This window comes from Neopelma chrysocephalum, unplaced genomic scaffold (assembly GCF_003984885.1).
Source record: "Neopelma chrysocephalum unplaced genomic scaffold, ASM398488v2 Primary Assembly neopelma1_82, whole genome shotgun sequence".
Classification (NCBI taxonomy): Eukaryota; Metazoa; Chordata; class Aves; order Passeriformes; family Pipridae; genus Neopelma; species Neopelma chrysocephalum.
The window spans coordinates 5,328,525-5,346,003 of NW_020897744.1; the positions used below are offsets into that span (position 1 = coordinate 5,328,525).

Genomic DNA, 17,479 nt, shown 5'->3' on the forward strand with positions numbered 1-17,479 from the left:
GCTCCCACAAAGGGGGTCCCTCAAACCTTGTTACTTCACAACTGTTTCTCAACTAGGGGGAGAGAGCAGCACCAAATGCTTTAGAGCAGCAGTGAGGTTGCCAGGGAGTGGTGCACAGACAACAACTCATGACACACACCATGCATTATTATGTCTGTTTAGCTGGTATCATCCCTCACTTCTGGCTGTGAACAGAGAATTTCCACTCTGTCTCAATAAAAACATGTGGGGAGTTTTGCTTTAGCCACTCTTTAAGCCTTGGGAGTTGTTCCATGGTCTGACTCGGAGGTCAGAGGCCTGTGGAGATATTCAGTGACATGGCACTGTGCCTGCAGTACCAGTGTTTGTTCTTGAGGTTTCCACCTGGTTTGACAGGTCTGACACTTGAAGTCCCTCAGCCTAGAAACCCCAGATCCTAATTCCTTTCCTGCAGGTTATGACTAAGCACTGTGTGTATGTGTGGTGCTGATAATCTAATCCTACACAACCTATAAACTCAGCAACTGCCTTCATTGTTAGAAAGACCAACTCCTGGGGTTCAACCAACACCACTGCTGTTGATCAAAAGCCATTGTGTGTTATCTGGAAGTCTGAGGACACTTACTTGAAGATACTGGCTGTTTTCCGGAGGAAGTCAACCTCCTGCTTGTCAGAGCCTGAGCTCATGCATTGTTCAATCAACTGAAGCAGGGGCTCAATGATATCAAACACCAAGGGGTTCTCTGCTTGCTTCATCAGGAACACATCAATCAGATCCAGCACCTGCAAACACGGGAGTTACTGGCATGAGAACCAATGCAGGCAGGGAAACAAGACGGATCTACCCAGAGCACCTCCTTCAGACTGGTGTGGGCTGAAGAAAGCAATTTGCACCTGAGATTTGTACACTTTCTGCTATCATTTGTCCTGTTAGAGCATGAGAAACTGAAAATTAAAAATTTGCAACCAAAGATTAAAGGTTGTCTGCTGGTTGCAGCTCTATTTTGTGCAGTGACACCACCTGGAAAGAGCAGTTATGAGAATCACTGTCACCTGGCCAGACCTGCAGTCACTATACCCTGGCACAGGTCTCTGTTAGCACCAACTGCAAACTCCTCTTGATTCCCACACAGTGCATTGCATAAAATCAGCCCTTTTACACAACAGCATCCATGGAAATGCAGTAAAGCCACTGGCTCACTTCACTGTTCAGCTTTCACCTTGGTTAACCTGACTCCAGACACTTCTGTCTGGGAGCAGCTGGAGCTGTCCCTGGATGCCGGAATATCCAGGTCCATGGTGACACCAGGTGGCCTGAACTCAGTATTACAGTCAAAACCAACCGGGGGGTTCATCACAATCCCCCTGATTTTACCGACAAAACAAGCAAAAAAAAAAAGCTTATGTTGCAAAATTACCCGAGAAATTTCATGCAAGTCACAGTAAGGAACATCAAGCCTGTCCAGTTTACAAAAACCAACAGACAACTGGAGAGGGATCTAACAAACTGAAGCATTTCAGATCAGCAAATGTCAACCATGGTCCACTTTTTGAAAGCACAGCACTGTTTTTTTTTGAAGAAGGCCTGTGAAGCCCCAGTCACTGACTACAACAGTGTTGTGCCAGGTGCTCTACCAAGCCAGAACAATCCAATCCCAGCCTCCAGGAGCTCATGACACACATAAATGACCAAGTTGTTCAGTGTAAGGTAGCTCAAGGCACGCTGTAGGCTTCAACTAAGGTGCTACTAAGCCAGAGGTCTTCACATCAAACACATCTCTCCCACCTTAGTCTTGAAATCTCTCCGTAGGATCTTCTCTTTCCTGATCTTGTCTTTCTCATCCTTCTTCGCCTGGATCCGTTTCTGCTGCTCCGCAAAAAGGGCTGAGATGTTCTTGTCAAGAGCCATCATAGCCTCATCATCCAGCTCTTCATCACTCCCATCTCCACCCTTTGGTTTTTAGAATACAAAAACAACACATCAACTCATGTACTTCAAAAAGACAAAGGAGAGAAAAGCACAGCCAAGACCAGACTCAAGGAGGGATGTAAATACCTCTAAACCCAGAACAACAAAGGGAACACAGATTCTCAGGCCCATGAGAAATCCTGCTTGTATTTCTGATCAGGTAGCCCTGGCTGCACAGCACTAACAGGTAGACTAAAGGATTCAGGAGAGGGAAGAGGCTGAGGTTTTGACCCTGAGACCCTCTGTGCTGTTGCTTCTTCAGTAAAGAGGTTCATATGTTGGTATGTCTGCAGCCTTTATCAGAATCATTAAACCAAACTCTACTGTTGCTTCAAGAAGTCTCCAGAGTGGCCTTCTGGGATCACTCCTTCACACAGGCCAACCAATGCAGTCATCAAGAACAGTATCTTAGTGCTTCAGCTCACATCAATCTCATTTATTACAGGCAGGAGCACAAGCTGTGTCAGGCTAGACTAGACAAGCTAAAGTGCTCAGGACATTTTAACAATAAATAAAAGAACAAGTGACTTATTCCCACAGCTCACTTAAAGGTCTTGACCTCCCGCTTCAAGTGCCATACAGAGATGGCTGCCAGGGCTGTCACTGCACGAGTTCAGACAGGATGTGGGTTATTAGATCATCTTTCACCATCCCAAACCTCCTCTGGTATCTGTACCAAGGTAGGCAGTGAAAACATACCAGTGCATTCCCCGCTTGCAGAACATTCATCAGCTGACTGCGAAAATCATCATCAACTTCTTCGTTCTCCTCCTCATCTCCACTGTCAGTGTCGTCTTCATCCGAGGAGTCCTCACTCCCTTCCTCGTCCTGAGGATGAGAAGTTCATCTCCTGACCCACCATTCCTCAAGCCCTACTCCATTCTCAGTGTGTTGCTGTTCACAAATAAAACCTCGAGCCTCCCCTACCCCCTGCCTTTCTTCCAGCCCTTAGATCCAAGTAAAGACAGCTCAGATATCGGATAACAGGTCTTCACAAGAGCTAAAAGCAGAACATAATACAGACTTCTCTGTCATATTAAGTATCAAAGAGAAGCTTCCAAGGAACATCTGAGGTAACAGCCCCATCTGACTCTCTCCTCTCTGCTAATGCCTGTAATGCTTTATGGCTGGAATCTCTGCAGTTCTTAAAACGTGAGACCTGGAATTCAGCTGGCTGTGCATCACAGCCACAATTCAGGCTGTGGCTGCAAGAAGGAGAGGCCTGTGCTGATTCCAGGAGAAAGCCAATTCTTCTCTGAAAGCATCTATTCAACCAGCCACACCTACACCAGCAGCCCAAGAGACTCAAACGGGCACTTCCAACAAGCCATCCATGTGCTGCACCTTTAAAACAAACTTCAATAGAGCAACAGCTCTATTCTCTGTCTCCTCAGACAGAGAAATGCAATTAAGTCTATCACCACAGATCAGGTATGATTTTTAAACAGTGAAGATCTGAAGAGTATTTGTCACTGGCAACGGTACAAAAATTACCGTGTCCTTCGCTAATTTGGTCTTTTTGTTCGATTCTTCCATCACAACCACGGCACTTTCTTCATTTTCCTCTTGGTTTGGGTCAAAAACCTACAAAAAAAAGGGACTTGTGTTTTTTCAGTGTTTTGTTTTGACACGTTTCTTGTGTGCAATAGACAGAGATTTCAGCACAGTAAACCAGCTGAATAATGAAACAGTACACAAGGGCATTAACTTTCTGTTTGTTAACATGCCAAGTTCTTTCTATAAGTTACAAAAAAGGTGGAGAAAACTGAAGAGGGCTGGTGACATTGCACATCTTGGTTTGTTATAAATGAAGTATTAGGTTAATATCACATAAAGTACCTGACAGCCCCTCTTTGCAATCCACATATTACTCTCCCAGAAGACCCCACCTTACTCAGTGATATGACCAATTCAGACTTTTAGTGTCACTTATTTTTAGCACCTCTAAGATTAACCTTCCTAGAAAAAGGTTGTTACCATTTATACTCACATATAAAATCTAGTTATATAAACTGACCCAGGAATTTCTTCAGTCTAAAACCACCAAAGAGCACAGATCTCAGGTTCCTATAAAAAACCACAACTGAACAAAGAAAACCCAAAAACTGTCTCTAAGGTACCTTTCGAATTCAGTAGCAAATGCTGTCAGATGTTTTCTAAATCAAGTAGACTTTAATTTAATCCCAAAACAGAGACATGCTTGTACATCTGTTAGGGACAAGACAGACAAATAGTACAGTGCCCTATTAGTGCCTCACTTACATCCAGGATCAGTTGCAAGCCCCTCTTGGTCAGATTTGGGCAAATCCACACAAACACACTCTTGGAAATCCGCCGTAAGAGTAGGCTGGGCTGGGCAAGGAGGGAGAGAAGGATTTCCACCATCACCTCAACCCATCCCGGCTCCGAGTTGTCTGCACAGGAACAAACAAACAATGACAGGAAGAGGCTCTGGCACATCAATAAGGAACTACAGAAAAATTCACCAAGGAAAAAAAGATTGTTCTTCTAGCTGACTCTTAAAAGTACCCACTCAGCAACACAGACCAGAAGACTACAAACCAGAGGAAAAAACATGGTTGAAATGGTCTTCTGGCCACTGCAAAGCAACAAAACCTACTATTCATTAAACCATTACGTAGATTAGCAGTTCTGCAAGTCGTGTGACACCTATTTAGTCACATTAAAGCAATCAGCAGCTAGTCAGCAAAATATATAGTGTTTCCAATGAAATCAGGAGTCACAGCAGCCCATGAAAAGTGATGGCATTTGAAACTTGTCCGCTAGTCCAAAACTTTGGGAATCCTGATCTACAAACGACCAAGCCACCATAAAATTAGAGCTTTTATTTTTACAGTACCCTCAAATTGATTTAGACAGAATTCAGGAGAACAACACCACAGTTAAGAGAGGAAGTCAAAAGACCAAGCCAAGTTCTTTCCTGGTCAAGTCCCAGCCTAGGGGCTCTGGAGGCCCTAAACAAGGACCAGCCTCAATCAGCAAATAGGTTGTATCTACACAGAGGACACATTTAGTTTGCCCAGAGCCTGAGCTGTGAAATAATCATGTTTCAGGCCTGCCAGGGATTAGGAGAGCCCACAGCTTTGCTCGGGCAGATCCACCACTTCGGTCAAGTTCTTGGCCAGAACAGAACAAGAACTACCTTGGACACTGCTCATCTGAACAAGGGCCAGCTATGGAGCTCAGCAATCCCTTCCAGAACACAGGAACATAACCCACTGGGGGTGCAGACAGAGAGAGGAGCAAGAGATTCAGAAAGGCAAGGAAACACAACGAAGGAGAGGGGATTCTCCCGGAGATATGTGCATCAGGCCAGAACCAATGCAATCAGAATCACTAATGCAGAACTGCCATCCTCTGCCTTTTCACAGACCACTAACAATCTCACTCCCTTTCTTTCTGCAGGAAAAACTCACCAGTCTTTTTCTTCTTGGCTTCTTTGCTGAAGGCTCTCTCTGTGCAGTTCAGGAGGTCGCTCAGAACGTCCACTGTTTCAGGCTGATTCTGTTTGATCACAAGCAGACAATAAACACTCTCAGAATTCCCCACTACCACCAGCAACAGAGGGAATTTACTCCAAATCTAAAGGCCACCTTAAATAGGTACAGATATTACAACCAGCCACTACAACTGTTTTGCAGAAGAAAACATGAAATCAAGTAAAAATTGCTCCACTCAGCAACAAATCAAGGGCAAAACTAATGCTCAGGTCAAGCTTTGCCCCCTACATGTCTGCAGTCAGTATAAGAATCACAGTTTATTAGCTGCTAGTTGCCCATTTTCAGAAGCCAGAGGCTGTAAAAAAAACACAGAGAAACCCTCCAGCTCAGTGTTCAGAAAGCCCAACCATTACCCCATTTTATACCACAGAAATATTCTTCAGAGGTCTTACCTTGAAAAGATGAATGGCCATCGAAAGCAGAAGCTGCTGGAAAGCACCAACTTTGGCACTGTCTGATTTATTTTCCTTCTTCTGCAGATTCTTCACAGACTGAAGTGTTCTGAAGAAAAAAAGCTCTCGAGTTTCTCACAATTACAACAGCAAACCTTCTCTTATGATCAGACTAAAAACATGACATGTAGTACAGTTTTGTGTACTTAATATTTAATTTATTGAAACTGGACATACTTACAGCACTCAACCTTAACCCAACAATAGTATCTTACTGTGTGGCTTATAAAAAACTGCACTTGGGCACAGGTTTGATTCCTAATACCACAGTCAAGGCCTAGAGCTTTATGGAAAATGAAACTCAGAAAAGAGTCACTGAGAAGTTTGTACAGTCATTATTAGGAGAAAAGCTAAGCAGAGTTACAATCATGTTTGGAGAGGGACTACAAGCAAAACTAGAAAAGGACATGATTATCACATAGTTAACACACAGAAGGAACAGGAAGAAAGGAATGTGGTGATGAGAAACAGAAAGGCCTTCTGAAACCCAGCCACTGGTGCAGGATACTCAAAGGAAAGAAAAAGAACTGCCACTGCCTGTGAAATGGCTCTGCTACAGCAGCCAGAACAGGAGAGGATGAGAGAAAACAATCTCTCCTTTACTGGTCCAAAGAGAAAACAAGACTAGGGCTTTTCCACCTTGCTCACATCACCAAACGCACACCCAGCCTCCCAAGCCTCTCACCTCTCCCAGATATCCCTCTGTTCCTTGGTAAAAGGCTTCACAGCTTTGACATGCTCACTGGAGAGCAGCTTGTTGGCATACTCAACCAGGAGAAAGATCCACAGCTTCCCATCTGCAGTCACACCATGGACGTGCTTCTCCCTCAAGGCTGCAGCCTTTGCTGTATCCCCCAAAACAGGCAGGGTGTTCAAAGTCTGAAGTAACCTGCAAATTAGAACAGCCAGCATGTTACTGTCAGAGGAACAAGACAGCCTTCTCCCACTTTCACAAACAATGCCCACCAGCACAGCACTCTCATCCCAGAGCTCTGGTCACTCACTGCAGCCCAGATTCACAGAGCCAAGTTTCAACCCCCCCATGCATCCAAGCTCAGCAGTGCAAAGCTCCTGGTCTTGGTGGTCCCAAGCACATCTGCTGCCCCCAAGGACACTGCCTATTATTGTCAGCTCTTTCCCATGCTGTGTCTCACCATGTCCTCTGCTTTCCCTCCCACCTAAAAAAATCTATTATTACCAATTCCATCTCCCTTGGTACAGGGAGGACTGTGGAGCTATCAGCAGCTCACACACAGAACAGACAGAAAGCCAACGTTCACCAGCATAACCCCACCACCTCTCTGGGCTCCTTCTCCTTCCAGCTTGCAACAAAGGCCATGGAAATCTTATGGGAAAAAGTAGTCTGAGCTCAGCTCCACATTCACCTGATCACCACACAAATACTCAGCAGGCTTGCCATGAACAAAACATGGATCTTTGAAAAATCCATCCAAGACCTCCTTAAAAAAAGCCATCCCCCGGTGTTGGAGTCAAAGAAACGCTCCAGTAGCAGCTTACAATTCCAAACCTTTTGCCCTGCTGTTCACAGGCTGATCTGATCCTCAGGAAAAAAAGAGAAATTTCCAGGCATAAAGCACACAAGCAAATCCTTACCCAAAAAAGTAGTTTTCTATCTCTGTATGATCCCGTTCATCCAGGGGCTCTGATGGAAGGACACTCGCCTCACCTATCTGGGAAGTCTTTTTCTTAGCAACAAAGAAGGCATGGAAGAAGCAAAACCTGGAATAGATGGAGACAGGAACAAAATGAAGACCCAGCTTGGTCTTCACGAAGCAACACCAGACCCTGTGTGCAAACCAAGCAGTGCCACATATTCACCATAATCTTATTCAAGGGAGTCCAAATGGGGAAAAAAGCCACTATTTACAATAAGACCCTTTCCTCGAGGTACACAGGGGAGAGAAGAGAGAAAAATACTTGGGACTTCACAAAAGTGAAGCACCAGCACTTGAGGCCACACAATACTCAGTTAGATTTGGGTGATATTCTCCAGGACATTCTAAATGACAGATAAATACTTATTAAGACCTGATATTACAAGTAATATCTTCAAGCAGCTTAGGCAAGTAGGAATGGAAAATTTACTTAAATGGGACTGAAGTAATTTTAAGTGCCAACTACTTATGACACAGGTTACTCCAAGTTTGCAGAAGGTATTTTGAAAACAAAACCTAGCCAAAAGTGGTTTATGTTATGGAGTATTTCCACTACTGAATTTGCTTGGTGTCATGGGGATTGGTGGTGTCATTACTTGGAATCCTGCTGTCAAGCTGAACAGAATTATCCCAAGCACACGTGTCTTTAAACCACTCTCACCTGGCAATGTCCATCACAAGGCTCTCTTCTTTTTTCGTTGCACTTTCAGTGATGTTCACCAGTCTGTGGATGATCCACCTTCTCAGTCGAGCAATCTTGTGTTGTGCTCTTGGAAAAAGGAAGGGGACACAATCAGTAGTTTGAAAACTATCCCAAAATAAACACAAACCACACAATCCACTACAGCAAGAGGTGATTTTCAGATATTTAGAGGCTTTACACTAAAGATGGCCAATTATGTAGTACGAGAGCAACAGGTACTACAGGAGATATAATCTTCCCAAGTTTGCTTTTTACTATGCAAAAAAACAGTCTATTTACCCACTGAGGGACTGCAGGTGAGCAAAAAGTTCTTCAAGAACTGCAGCAGTCAGTGGAGTGAGGTTATAGGCACACAGGTAACACACAGACACACGGGCACTCAGGCCAGTTTAAATTCACAGATAGAGAGGCACAGTTTCTACAAAGACCTGAGAAGCTGTAGTGAAAGAGGAAGCTACTGGACATCTTTGCCAAGGCAGTTGTCAGGGCTAGAAAAAGAAGAGAAAAGGCTCTTTTGGTGATCCAGCCTGCTTTGGTCAGGTTGGTTGGTTCTCACTGTGTTTGCTACTCACAGAACTGAATCACAGCAAAAGAGTCAGATGCTGGGGCTGAACCCTCTGGGACAGAGGAAATAACCACTAATGGTCAACTCACAGCAAACATTGTCTATCCAAGCCAGACTTCACACAGGCAGCTGCTGTCACCACAGACCAGAGGGAGGGGGATGCATCATCCACATACTCACCCGGCTGCGTTTTCCCGGTTCTGTTTTTGCCGGTTACTTGAGAAGTCTAAACAACAGTCCAAGTCTGGCCTGAGGAACATATCTTTGAGCCAGCTGACGTATTTTTGCAAGGCCACTGCCTGCAGATGCCTGACTACCCTGGAAGCACTCAGCAACACTGGCTTCCCCTGATGGGTAAGGGTAGAGAAGCCCATCATCACAGCCAGCTGCCTCTCCGGGTCATCGCAGTCACTCAGGAATTTATCTATGTAGCCTTCCATCTCTGTAGCAAACTTAAATCCCTGTGGAAGCTGAAAAACAGAGTCAAACAAGCAGGTTAGGAACTTCTCACTAAGCCTGAGTGGTTCTGTAAGGACATATCACAGAATCACAGAATGGCCAGGGTTGGAAGGGACCCTAAACCTCATTTCATTCCACCCACTGCCATGGGCAGGGACACCTTCCACTAGACCAGGTTGCTCCAAGCCCTGTCCAGCCTGGCCTTGGACACTTCCCTTGTAAATCACTTTAAAGAATTTGGTAGCAGTAAGTAAATTAAAGTCACATGCTTGTACATCTGTCCTAAGTAGCCCATCAATTCCAGCTCATGGTCTTCCTCTCAAAGGAGCAACCACTGTGAGCAACCACACATTCCTGTCATGTACCAACCCCAACCCTTTAATTTGCACCTTCCAAAACAGCGAAGCTTCAGTGGGGCTGGACCAGCTCTTATTTTGGGTAAAAGTCCAGGGTGTTTCTCACATCATCTGCCTTGGACTTTCCTTAGATGTGGAAATTCCCCACCATCAGTTCTGGTCTCATCCAGCAGCCCTGGAGCCTGCTGACCTACAGAGGGTAGAACAAACGCCACCTCCTCTCCCTGGTGCCTCAGAAGTGTTGAGGAACTCTGAAATGAAGGGGAGTTGACATGTTTAACCTAAAAACCATATCCTGAGGTGTGGCTGTTTTGTGTTAAGTCCTACCTTCAGTCCTGCACTGACTCACAAGGCACACAGCTGGCAGGCTGCTGGCCTTGGAACACTGTCCAGCAGCATGCAGACCACCAGGACACATCCCATCTCACCACACCCCCCATTCCCTTATGGTCTTTAATAGCCCACAGTGTTGAATCCCACTCATTTGTTCTGGAAAAAAACCAAATGCATAACTGGAGAAACCTCAAAGAGGTGATTTCACTAAAAAGTGCAACCCATCCTTTGTAAATTACTAAAACAACTCGTTTGGTCTGGTGTCACATCCAATACAGTGACCTGGTGGGAGCAAAAATATGGCTATAAATTTGTAATTAACTACAAATCCATCCAATTACAACATAAATACCCCTGCAAGAAATCTCACAGAGCACACAGCTTAATAAGCTCCTGCTTCCACTGCTGGAGAACTCAATACTTGTGCATCAATATGAAAACTGGGAGAAAAACTCCAGGAGAGATGTTGTAAACAGGCTAATAGCTCACAACAGGGGGTTCATCAATCACCTCTCAACAACAGCAAAACAAATAGATTTGCTCCCCTGTTGATAAAGTGGAATCATGAGGATAACTATCAGTAAATATCAAGCTCAAGCTTTGTCTAGTTCCATCTCCAACAACCACCAGAATCCCATAAGGAAGTACAAGGTAACAGTATTCACATTCCAAAATAAACAACTCATGTCAAGGAATAAAACAAAACAAACCCACAAAACCAAAACCAAATTCAAACTAAGATAGTTTCTATTTTCTCATCATCAACAATATTAGGAGTTTCTCCTTCCACTCAGTCAATCATTGTCCTCAGGGGATTTGCACATTTCAGACAGGAATTAAATTAATGTATTTTTTTGATAGAAAAACAGTCTTAATTCACTGTGCAATGAGAATAAAAAGCAAGACGCAGGAAAACAAGTAAGTCAATGGAGAAATAGGGGCCATGCAGGGAGGCACCATGGTAAGCATTACTTTCAGAGCAAACCCACACATCTGTTGCTGCTTTGGTACCAGAAGAGAAAGACTGCACAGTCCTATTTCTCCCAAGTGACAGCAATGATGTTGGGGTCCAAAGAGGAGGTTTGGGATTATGTTACTACAAAAAGTTGAGCTAAAGCCTGGTTTTATCAATATTCCCCTTTTATTCTTCCTCCCTTTAGAGCAGGGCTGTGTTGTTTGCTGGCTTCCCAGGAGGGAAGAAGGAAGAGGAGTTCCAAAATCCAATTCCAAATCAATGTTGTGCTTAAACTTCAGTTGTGCTTATGGAAACGAGCACTAACAAACAAAAGCACGAGTTGTCCCTTTTTGTCTTTGCCTTCAAACGTTCATGCAACCCCCAGCACAATGACAGACAAAAAGGAGCTTCTGGACACACAAAATCAAAGGGACTGCTAAAGGATGACATCTGACACTGTCAATATGCTGAGGGCTGCCCTTCCTCTGCTCCCTCCATCACTAGAGCTTTCTCAGCAGCAGCAATGAAAGCAGGTGGGGCAGTGCTGAACAGCTTCCAAACCCTTAAAATAGGAACTTACAATTAAACAGTTACAATTATATTGCAATTATATTCAGTCCACTGCAAGCAGTGGTCATCCAATAACCTTGCTTTTAGTAAGAGTTCAAGGTCTAAAATGACATAAACCATTTTTTTATCCAGGATGATGTGAAACTAGGAGGGGAGCAGAGACGACTCCTGCTCAGGACAAGCTTGAGCACAAGCACATTTAGAAGACCTACCTGAGTTGCTACCACATGTTCTCCATAGTGCAGCATCACCTTCCCTTTGAGAACCACCTGCAGCTGCTCCAGGGACAGCACGGGGAGAGCACTGCCCAGCAACCGGTAGCACATGTAACTGGGTGGGAACAAAGCAGATTCCCTCAGGCTGAGGCACAGCAGTAAATCCACACACAGGGGTAAGACAAAGAGGGAGTGGGAGGGCAGCCAAAAATTCTGGGTCAAGAAAGAGAAGGGTAATACAGCAAACAACAAACAGGGTATGTTAAAACAAACCTCACGGGTCCTGGTTTCTCCTTCAATAGCCCGTTCTCCACAGCTTCATTCCAGAAGAGTTCAAAGGCACCTTCCTTCAGTGCAACTTGCAGCAAATCAAACACTACACTGGGCAATTTCTTGTCCTCCTTCTCAGACTTGGCAGCACTTTTCAGAAGCTCTACAAGTCTAGGAGGAGAAACAAAATAATGTGAGAGATCTGGCCTGGAAGGGGAATTGCTGAAGGCCAAATTCATCCTGCTGAAGGACACAGAACATTTCCTGAGCACTGCAGGCTGTGTCTCCTGGGAGAAATGACAAAACCATAATTTAAGAACCTGCATAACAGTTAACACCTAGCCCTTAACAGCACCTGCAGTGGCAAATACAGGCAGGTATCAGAATCAGAGTCACACTTCTCTCACTGCTAGCCAAGAGGACAAGAGGGTTGGATTTAATGCTCCTTATTTAAGAATTTACCTGGGAATATTTTCCTCATTTACAACTGTAGGTGAGCCAAACAGCTTCTTCAGCTTTTTAGGTTTCAGAACACCAGGGAATTTCCTCATGCCCACAAGCAAAAGGTGCAGGTTCTCTGGAGATGTGAAGGCTGAAGAGAGGTCACCTTGCAAGATGTCAAACAGGACCTCCTCAAACACACTTTCAGGAACCTAGACAGAAATGAGGGTGAGAGCATATGAGAACATCTGAGGGTATTTCACTAATTTGCAGTGCAGTATCTGCATTGCAGGGCATTTTACTAAGAGCTTGCAGTGTTCTGGAAACTTTAGAAAGTCTTCATGGTAACACAACCAAAAATAAATAACGGTTGTGTCCAGCAGTGCCAGACAGTCTCAGGTGCTTAACCATGGGGAGTAGGACAGTATGTTGTCATCAGACAGCAATTCTGGTCACCTGACTCCAGCTGCAATTGTTCTCCTGCTGTCTGACTGCTCCTGCCTGTACAGCCATGCAGCCCAGGCAGGAGGAAACTGTTTTGATTTAACACTGGGAGTCTTCATATCTACAAACAATATCCACTTGAAAGATGGAAATAAACAAACTCTTTCTTTCACTGTATCTTCAGAGCTCCTTTACTCCTTGTCACAACATCATTTCTCTCCAAAAAGCTCAAAATTCAAGCTTAGGCTCAGGCTTGGTGCATAAAAACAAAGTTTGTTGATCAGAGCTTTCAACATTCAAAAGAGTAGATGGTCTGATGTATTATCCCAGCAAGTAAATGGGAAAAAACAGGCTATGGGTTTGTCCATGAAATCAGACTAAGGTAAACCAGAGCATCCTTCCCAGAATACAAGCATCTGCTCATAAGCAGTACAGGAGGCAGCTCCACAGTTTAAACTCCCTCTTTCACATCCCTTTTAACTTCCAGCTGTGAACAAACTAAGGGAAAAGCCAACCCCAAAGCCAAGCCCTCCCTCCTCCCACCCACCACGTGCTGTGCCTGTACCTCAGAGGTGATGTCGATGAGAGTTTTGCGTGGGAGATCTCGGAGGTGTGTTTGGTGGTTTGTCAGCTGCTGGAGAAGCTGGATGCTCTCCAGCAGAGCTTTCCGGTCCTAGGAAGGAAAGATAAGCCAAAAACAGAGGATGTGTTTCAGAGATTAAGCTGAAGGCTCAGGTAATAATCCACTCTTGAGATATTTATGCCTACTTCTAATAAAAACATAGACAATTGTTTGCTGATAGACCACTCATCTTTTCCCAAATTGGTGTTTTCCGGCAATATACAAACAACAGATCCCTTCTTTCCAGGAGAGGTAGGAACCTCCTGTACTACTTGACACACTTCCTACATTCTAGTCAGGAACAGACATTTAAAAGGCACAAAAAGTCCATGAGCAATGCAACAGAAAAGAACTGAACTCGATGCTTCAAGTCCTGTTGCGTCGATGAGCCAATGACCCTTTCTCTGTGGATCCTCTTTCCACACCAGACAGCCCCAGAACCAGAACTGACACACCCAACAGCAGCGCTACCTTCACAAGCCGCCCAGACTGGAACAGAGCCATAACTCCAAAGAAGTTCCCAAAAGCAGCATTTCTCACAAGTTTCTGAAAAGAAAAAAACAAAACAGAAAAGGGATTAAAAAAACCCTTCAGTTAGATTTCACATCCAGCTACAGCTCTGCCATAGGGAGGTAACACACTGAAAAGCAACTCCCTGCATGGTATTTAAGAACTGTCCTAGATTACCTTTTCATCACACAGGCAAATCTCAGCTAAAACAGGGCCAAATGACAATGTCATCAACTTCCAGTTTTCACAAATATTTCTGTTATTTCATTAGAGTCGTTTGTTTTACCAAGAACTCCAAAACTACAGTATACACCAAGACTTCAAAGAACAGAAAACAATTAGTTTGAAGCAGCAGTTGGCAAATGCCATGAGCTGACTCACCTTTTTCACTTTTTCCAGATTGTGTTTTTCTTTTATCTGTTCCAGGACACTGCACAGTGGAATTTCCTCAAAAGTCTGTAAAACCTGAGGAGAGAGATGGAATAGCTCATTTTACAACTCTTCGTTTTCATGAAGTTTTATTGGGTTGAGCTAAAATAGAGCTGAACAGTTGTTCAGCATAGCAGCAGATGTGCTGCTTTATTAGGCCAGAATAGAGACAACCAGATCAGTAAAGATGTGTCAGAACAGGAACTAGGCTGGGGGAGCTGGGGGGGTTCACTTGGAGAAGAGAAGGCACCAGGGAGACCTTAGAGCCCCTTCCAGTGCCTAAAGGGGCTCCAAGAGAGCTGGAGAGGGACTTGGGACAAGGGCCTGAGGGGACAGGACAAAGGGGAATGGCTTCTTACTGCCAGTGGACAGGGTTAGATGGGATATTGGGAAGGAATTCTTGGCTGTGAGGGTGGTGAGGCCCTGGCACAGGGTGCCCAGAGAAGCTGTGGCTGCCCCATCCCTGGAAGTGTTCAGGGCCAGGTTGGACAGGCCTTTAAGGTCCCTTCCAACCCAAGCCATTCTGTGATTCTGTGCAGACACAAATATACCTGCTGATATTAATTTTTTGTTTGTTTGTTTCCCTGTACATGACATGACAGACGAATAATGAGCACATTTTACTGCAACTGCCAGATCCTGTAACAGAAGCAATGAAACTTTTCAGCATGGGCAAGGCCTTGATGGAAGTGGGAAGAACACAGGCTTTTCTGCTTTATGAACTTCTCAGGTCAGAACTTCTTAGCTGAGGTCAGATCTCACTGGTGACCCCAACTCCTGGGACTCTTTGCCATGTTACAGACTCCACCAGCACGGAGGGAAAAAACCACAGATTTAAGAAATCACAGTAGCACTAAATGCAGCATATTTGAAAACCTGGTCAAAGTTTGCAAATTGGGGGTGGCTCTTGAAGCAGGACAGAATTCTGTGGAATGAATACGCTACTGGTATAGTTTATAACTTTATAAGTGCGTTGTTCCTAGAGCGGACTAGGACCATTTAAAACCAGTTTTCTATTATGAGAGCCTTCCCCTGCCATGTGCACGCAGAGTTGGCAGAGGGGACCCCAGGAACTGACCGGGGGCTGCAGAGCGCTGGGAAACACTGACCTGCGCCAGGGCCAGGCTGAAGCCAGGGCGGGCGGCCTCTCGAGTGGCTCCCAGTCCCTCCACCAGCCGCTTCAGGGTGTACTTCAGCTCATCGTCCTGCAAGACAGACCCAGATGAGCCGATGGCTGCCCGCGCCCGGCCCGACCGGGGCCGCCCGCACTGACGCGCTCGCAGGCGGGAGCGGAGGGACGAGCCGGGCTCGGGGGTACCCACCCGCCCCCCCGCAGCCCCTCGGGCCGCCGTCTCACCTTCTTGCCCTGCCGCAGGTGCTGCAGGAGGTTCTCGGTGGCCGCCAGCCGCACCTCCTGCTCCGGCTTGGCGATGTCCCAGAAGAAGTCGAGGAAGGCGCGGCCCTGCCGCAGCACCCCGCGGGGGTCGGTCACCCCGCCGCCCCGCTCCTCCATCCCCTCCATCTCCTCCGTCCCCGCCATCCCGGCCACGCCGCCGCCGCTGCCGCACGTGGGGCCGCCCGCCCGCTCCGCCTCTTCCGGGGCAGCAGCGGGACGGGCTCGGCCGCCGTGTGAGCCGCGGCCTCACAGGCCCGGCAGCTCCGCGCTGCCCTCACAGCCCGCTCCCCTCACAGCCCCGCTCCCTCATGGCCGCCCCTCACAGCCCGCTGCCCTCACAGCCCCGCTCCCTCATGGCCGCCCCTCACAGCCCGCTCCCCTCACAGCCCATTCCCTCATGGCCGCCCCTCACAGCCCTCTCCCCTCATGGTCGCCCCTCAGCGCCGCTCCCCTGAGCGTCCCCTGTTCCCCGCACACCCCGCTCCCTTCAGCCCCTCATCCCACAAAACCAAGTTCGTTTCCCCGCTGTGCAACAAACCAATAACGACACAACTCGACAGACACGTTTATTTATTCCAGAGCTGCGCAAGCCCCCGTGGTCGGTGTGTTCCACAAACACCAGACTTTTGGCGCCATTATTTATACAGAGAAATTCAGTTAGTAACTTTTTAAATACACCCCGACTATTACGATTTATTATTAATTTCCATGCAAGTCACATAACCCCAAGTAACCTCTTTACATGCTCAGGGGACGTGTCTTCACCTGGGCAGGGTCTTTTTGACCTGTGATTTTCAGTATTATAATGAACATAGGTCAGCTATAGGATACATTTTAGGATTTTGCCAAGTTAGCAATGTATACATAGACACACATCAACATCTTGTTTTAATACATCCTTAAGGCTTGTCACTTCCAGGATGTCCTGGGATGCTTCTGCTGCCTGTTGCTCTCATTAGGTCTCCTTTCTCGATGATTAGGTTGAAAGTGTACAAAGATCTTACATCAAAGAACATCCTGACTTCAAGTAATCTTGAAATATTTCACATTTTGCAACAGCCCCACTCCCCTCAGGGCCATGTTCCCAACCCTCAGCCCAGCACTGCCGCAGGACTCGTTCATCCCATTCTTGCTCCAAGGGATCCCTGGGCTCCCCTCACCTGGGCTCTCAGTTCTGGAGGGAATTTTGGATCCTTTCCCCCGAGGCTCAGTGGGGGCAGAGCGTGTGGGGTGAGCAGGGCATGGCAGCCATGCAGGGTTAAGGCAGACACAAGGTGTGGGCACAGTTGTTGTATAAGAATCTGTCATTTAGTTTTATTATAAAAACTGAAATAATGGTCTGGGAAAAGCAGACAAACCAGTTGGTGCAAATGGTACTTTTTAAGGACACAGGTCAGCCCACCGTCTTTATTTACAGTAAAATCCAGCACTATCCTCCACTGCCCTTCCAGGCTCCCATGCCAGCCACGGGACTGCAGGGAATGAACGTGACCCCTGGAGCAGGATCCATCCCTGTGATCCCTGGAGGAATATGACCCCTGGAGCAGGATCCATCCCTGTGATCCCTGGAGGATGAATATGACCCCTGGAGCAGGATCCATCCCTGTGATCCCT

At 46.2% G+C, this 17,479-nt stretch overlaps 1 protein-coding gene across 1 annotated transcript in view; it reads right to left on the bottom strand.

Annotated features, from left to right (window-relative positions):
* Window positions 1-16,148, bottom strand: part of MYBBP1A (MYB binding protein 1a) — a 56,522-nt gene extending 40,374 nt beyond the window's left edge. Inside the window, exons 1-19 of the mRNA XM_027691079.1 lie at window positions 15,827-16,148; window positions 15,579-15,674; window positions 14,422-14,505; window positions 14,002-14,076; window positions 13,474-13,581; window positions 12,486-12,676; window positions 12,027-12,194; window positions 11,751-11,868; window positions 9,046-9,335; window positions 8,259-8,366; window positions 7,536-7,661; window positions 6,607-6,810; window positions 5,862-5,970; window positions 5,386-5,473; window positions 4,211-4,362; window positions 3,443-3,532; window positions 2,648-2,776; window positions 1,766-1,930; window positions 605-762 (exon numbers count right to left, since the gene is read on the bottom strand). Coding sequence (XP_027546880.1) covers window positions 605-762; window positions 1,766-1,930; window positions 2,648-2,776; window positions 3,443-3,532; window positions 4,211-4,362; window positions 5,386-5,473; window positions 5,862-5,970; window positions 6,607-6,810; window positions 7,536-7,661; window positions 8,259-8,366; window positions 9,046-9,335; window positions 11,751-11,868; window positions 12,027-12,194; window positions 12,486-12,676; window positions 13,474-13,581; window positions 14,002-14,076; window positions 14,422-14,505; window positions 15,579-15,674; window positions 15,827-16,009 — 2,642 coding nt within the window. The 5' untranslated portion in view covers window positions 16,010-16,148. The remainder of the gene's footprint in view (window positions 1-604; window positions 763-1,765; window positions 1,931-2,647; window positions 2,777-3,442; window positions 3,533-4,210; window positions 4,363-5,385; window positions 5,474-5,861; window positions 5,971-6,606; window positions 6,811-7,535; window positions 7,662-8,258; window positions 8,367-9,045; window positions 9,336-11,750; window positions 11,869-12,026; window positions 12,195-12,485; window positions 12,677-13,473; window positions 13,582-14,001; window positions 14,077-14,421; window positions 14,506-15,578; window positions 15,675-15,826) is intronic.
* Window positions 16,149-17,479: the final 1,331 nt, after the last annotated feature.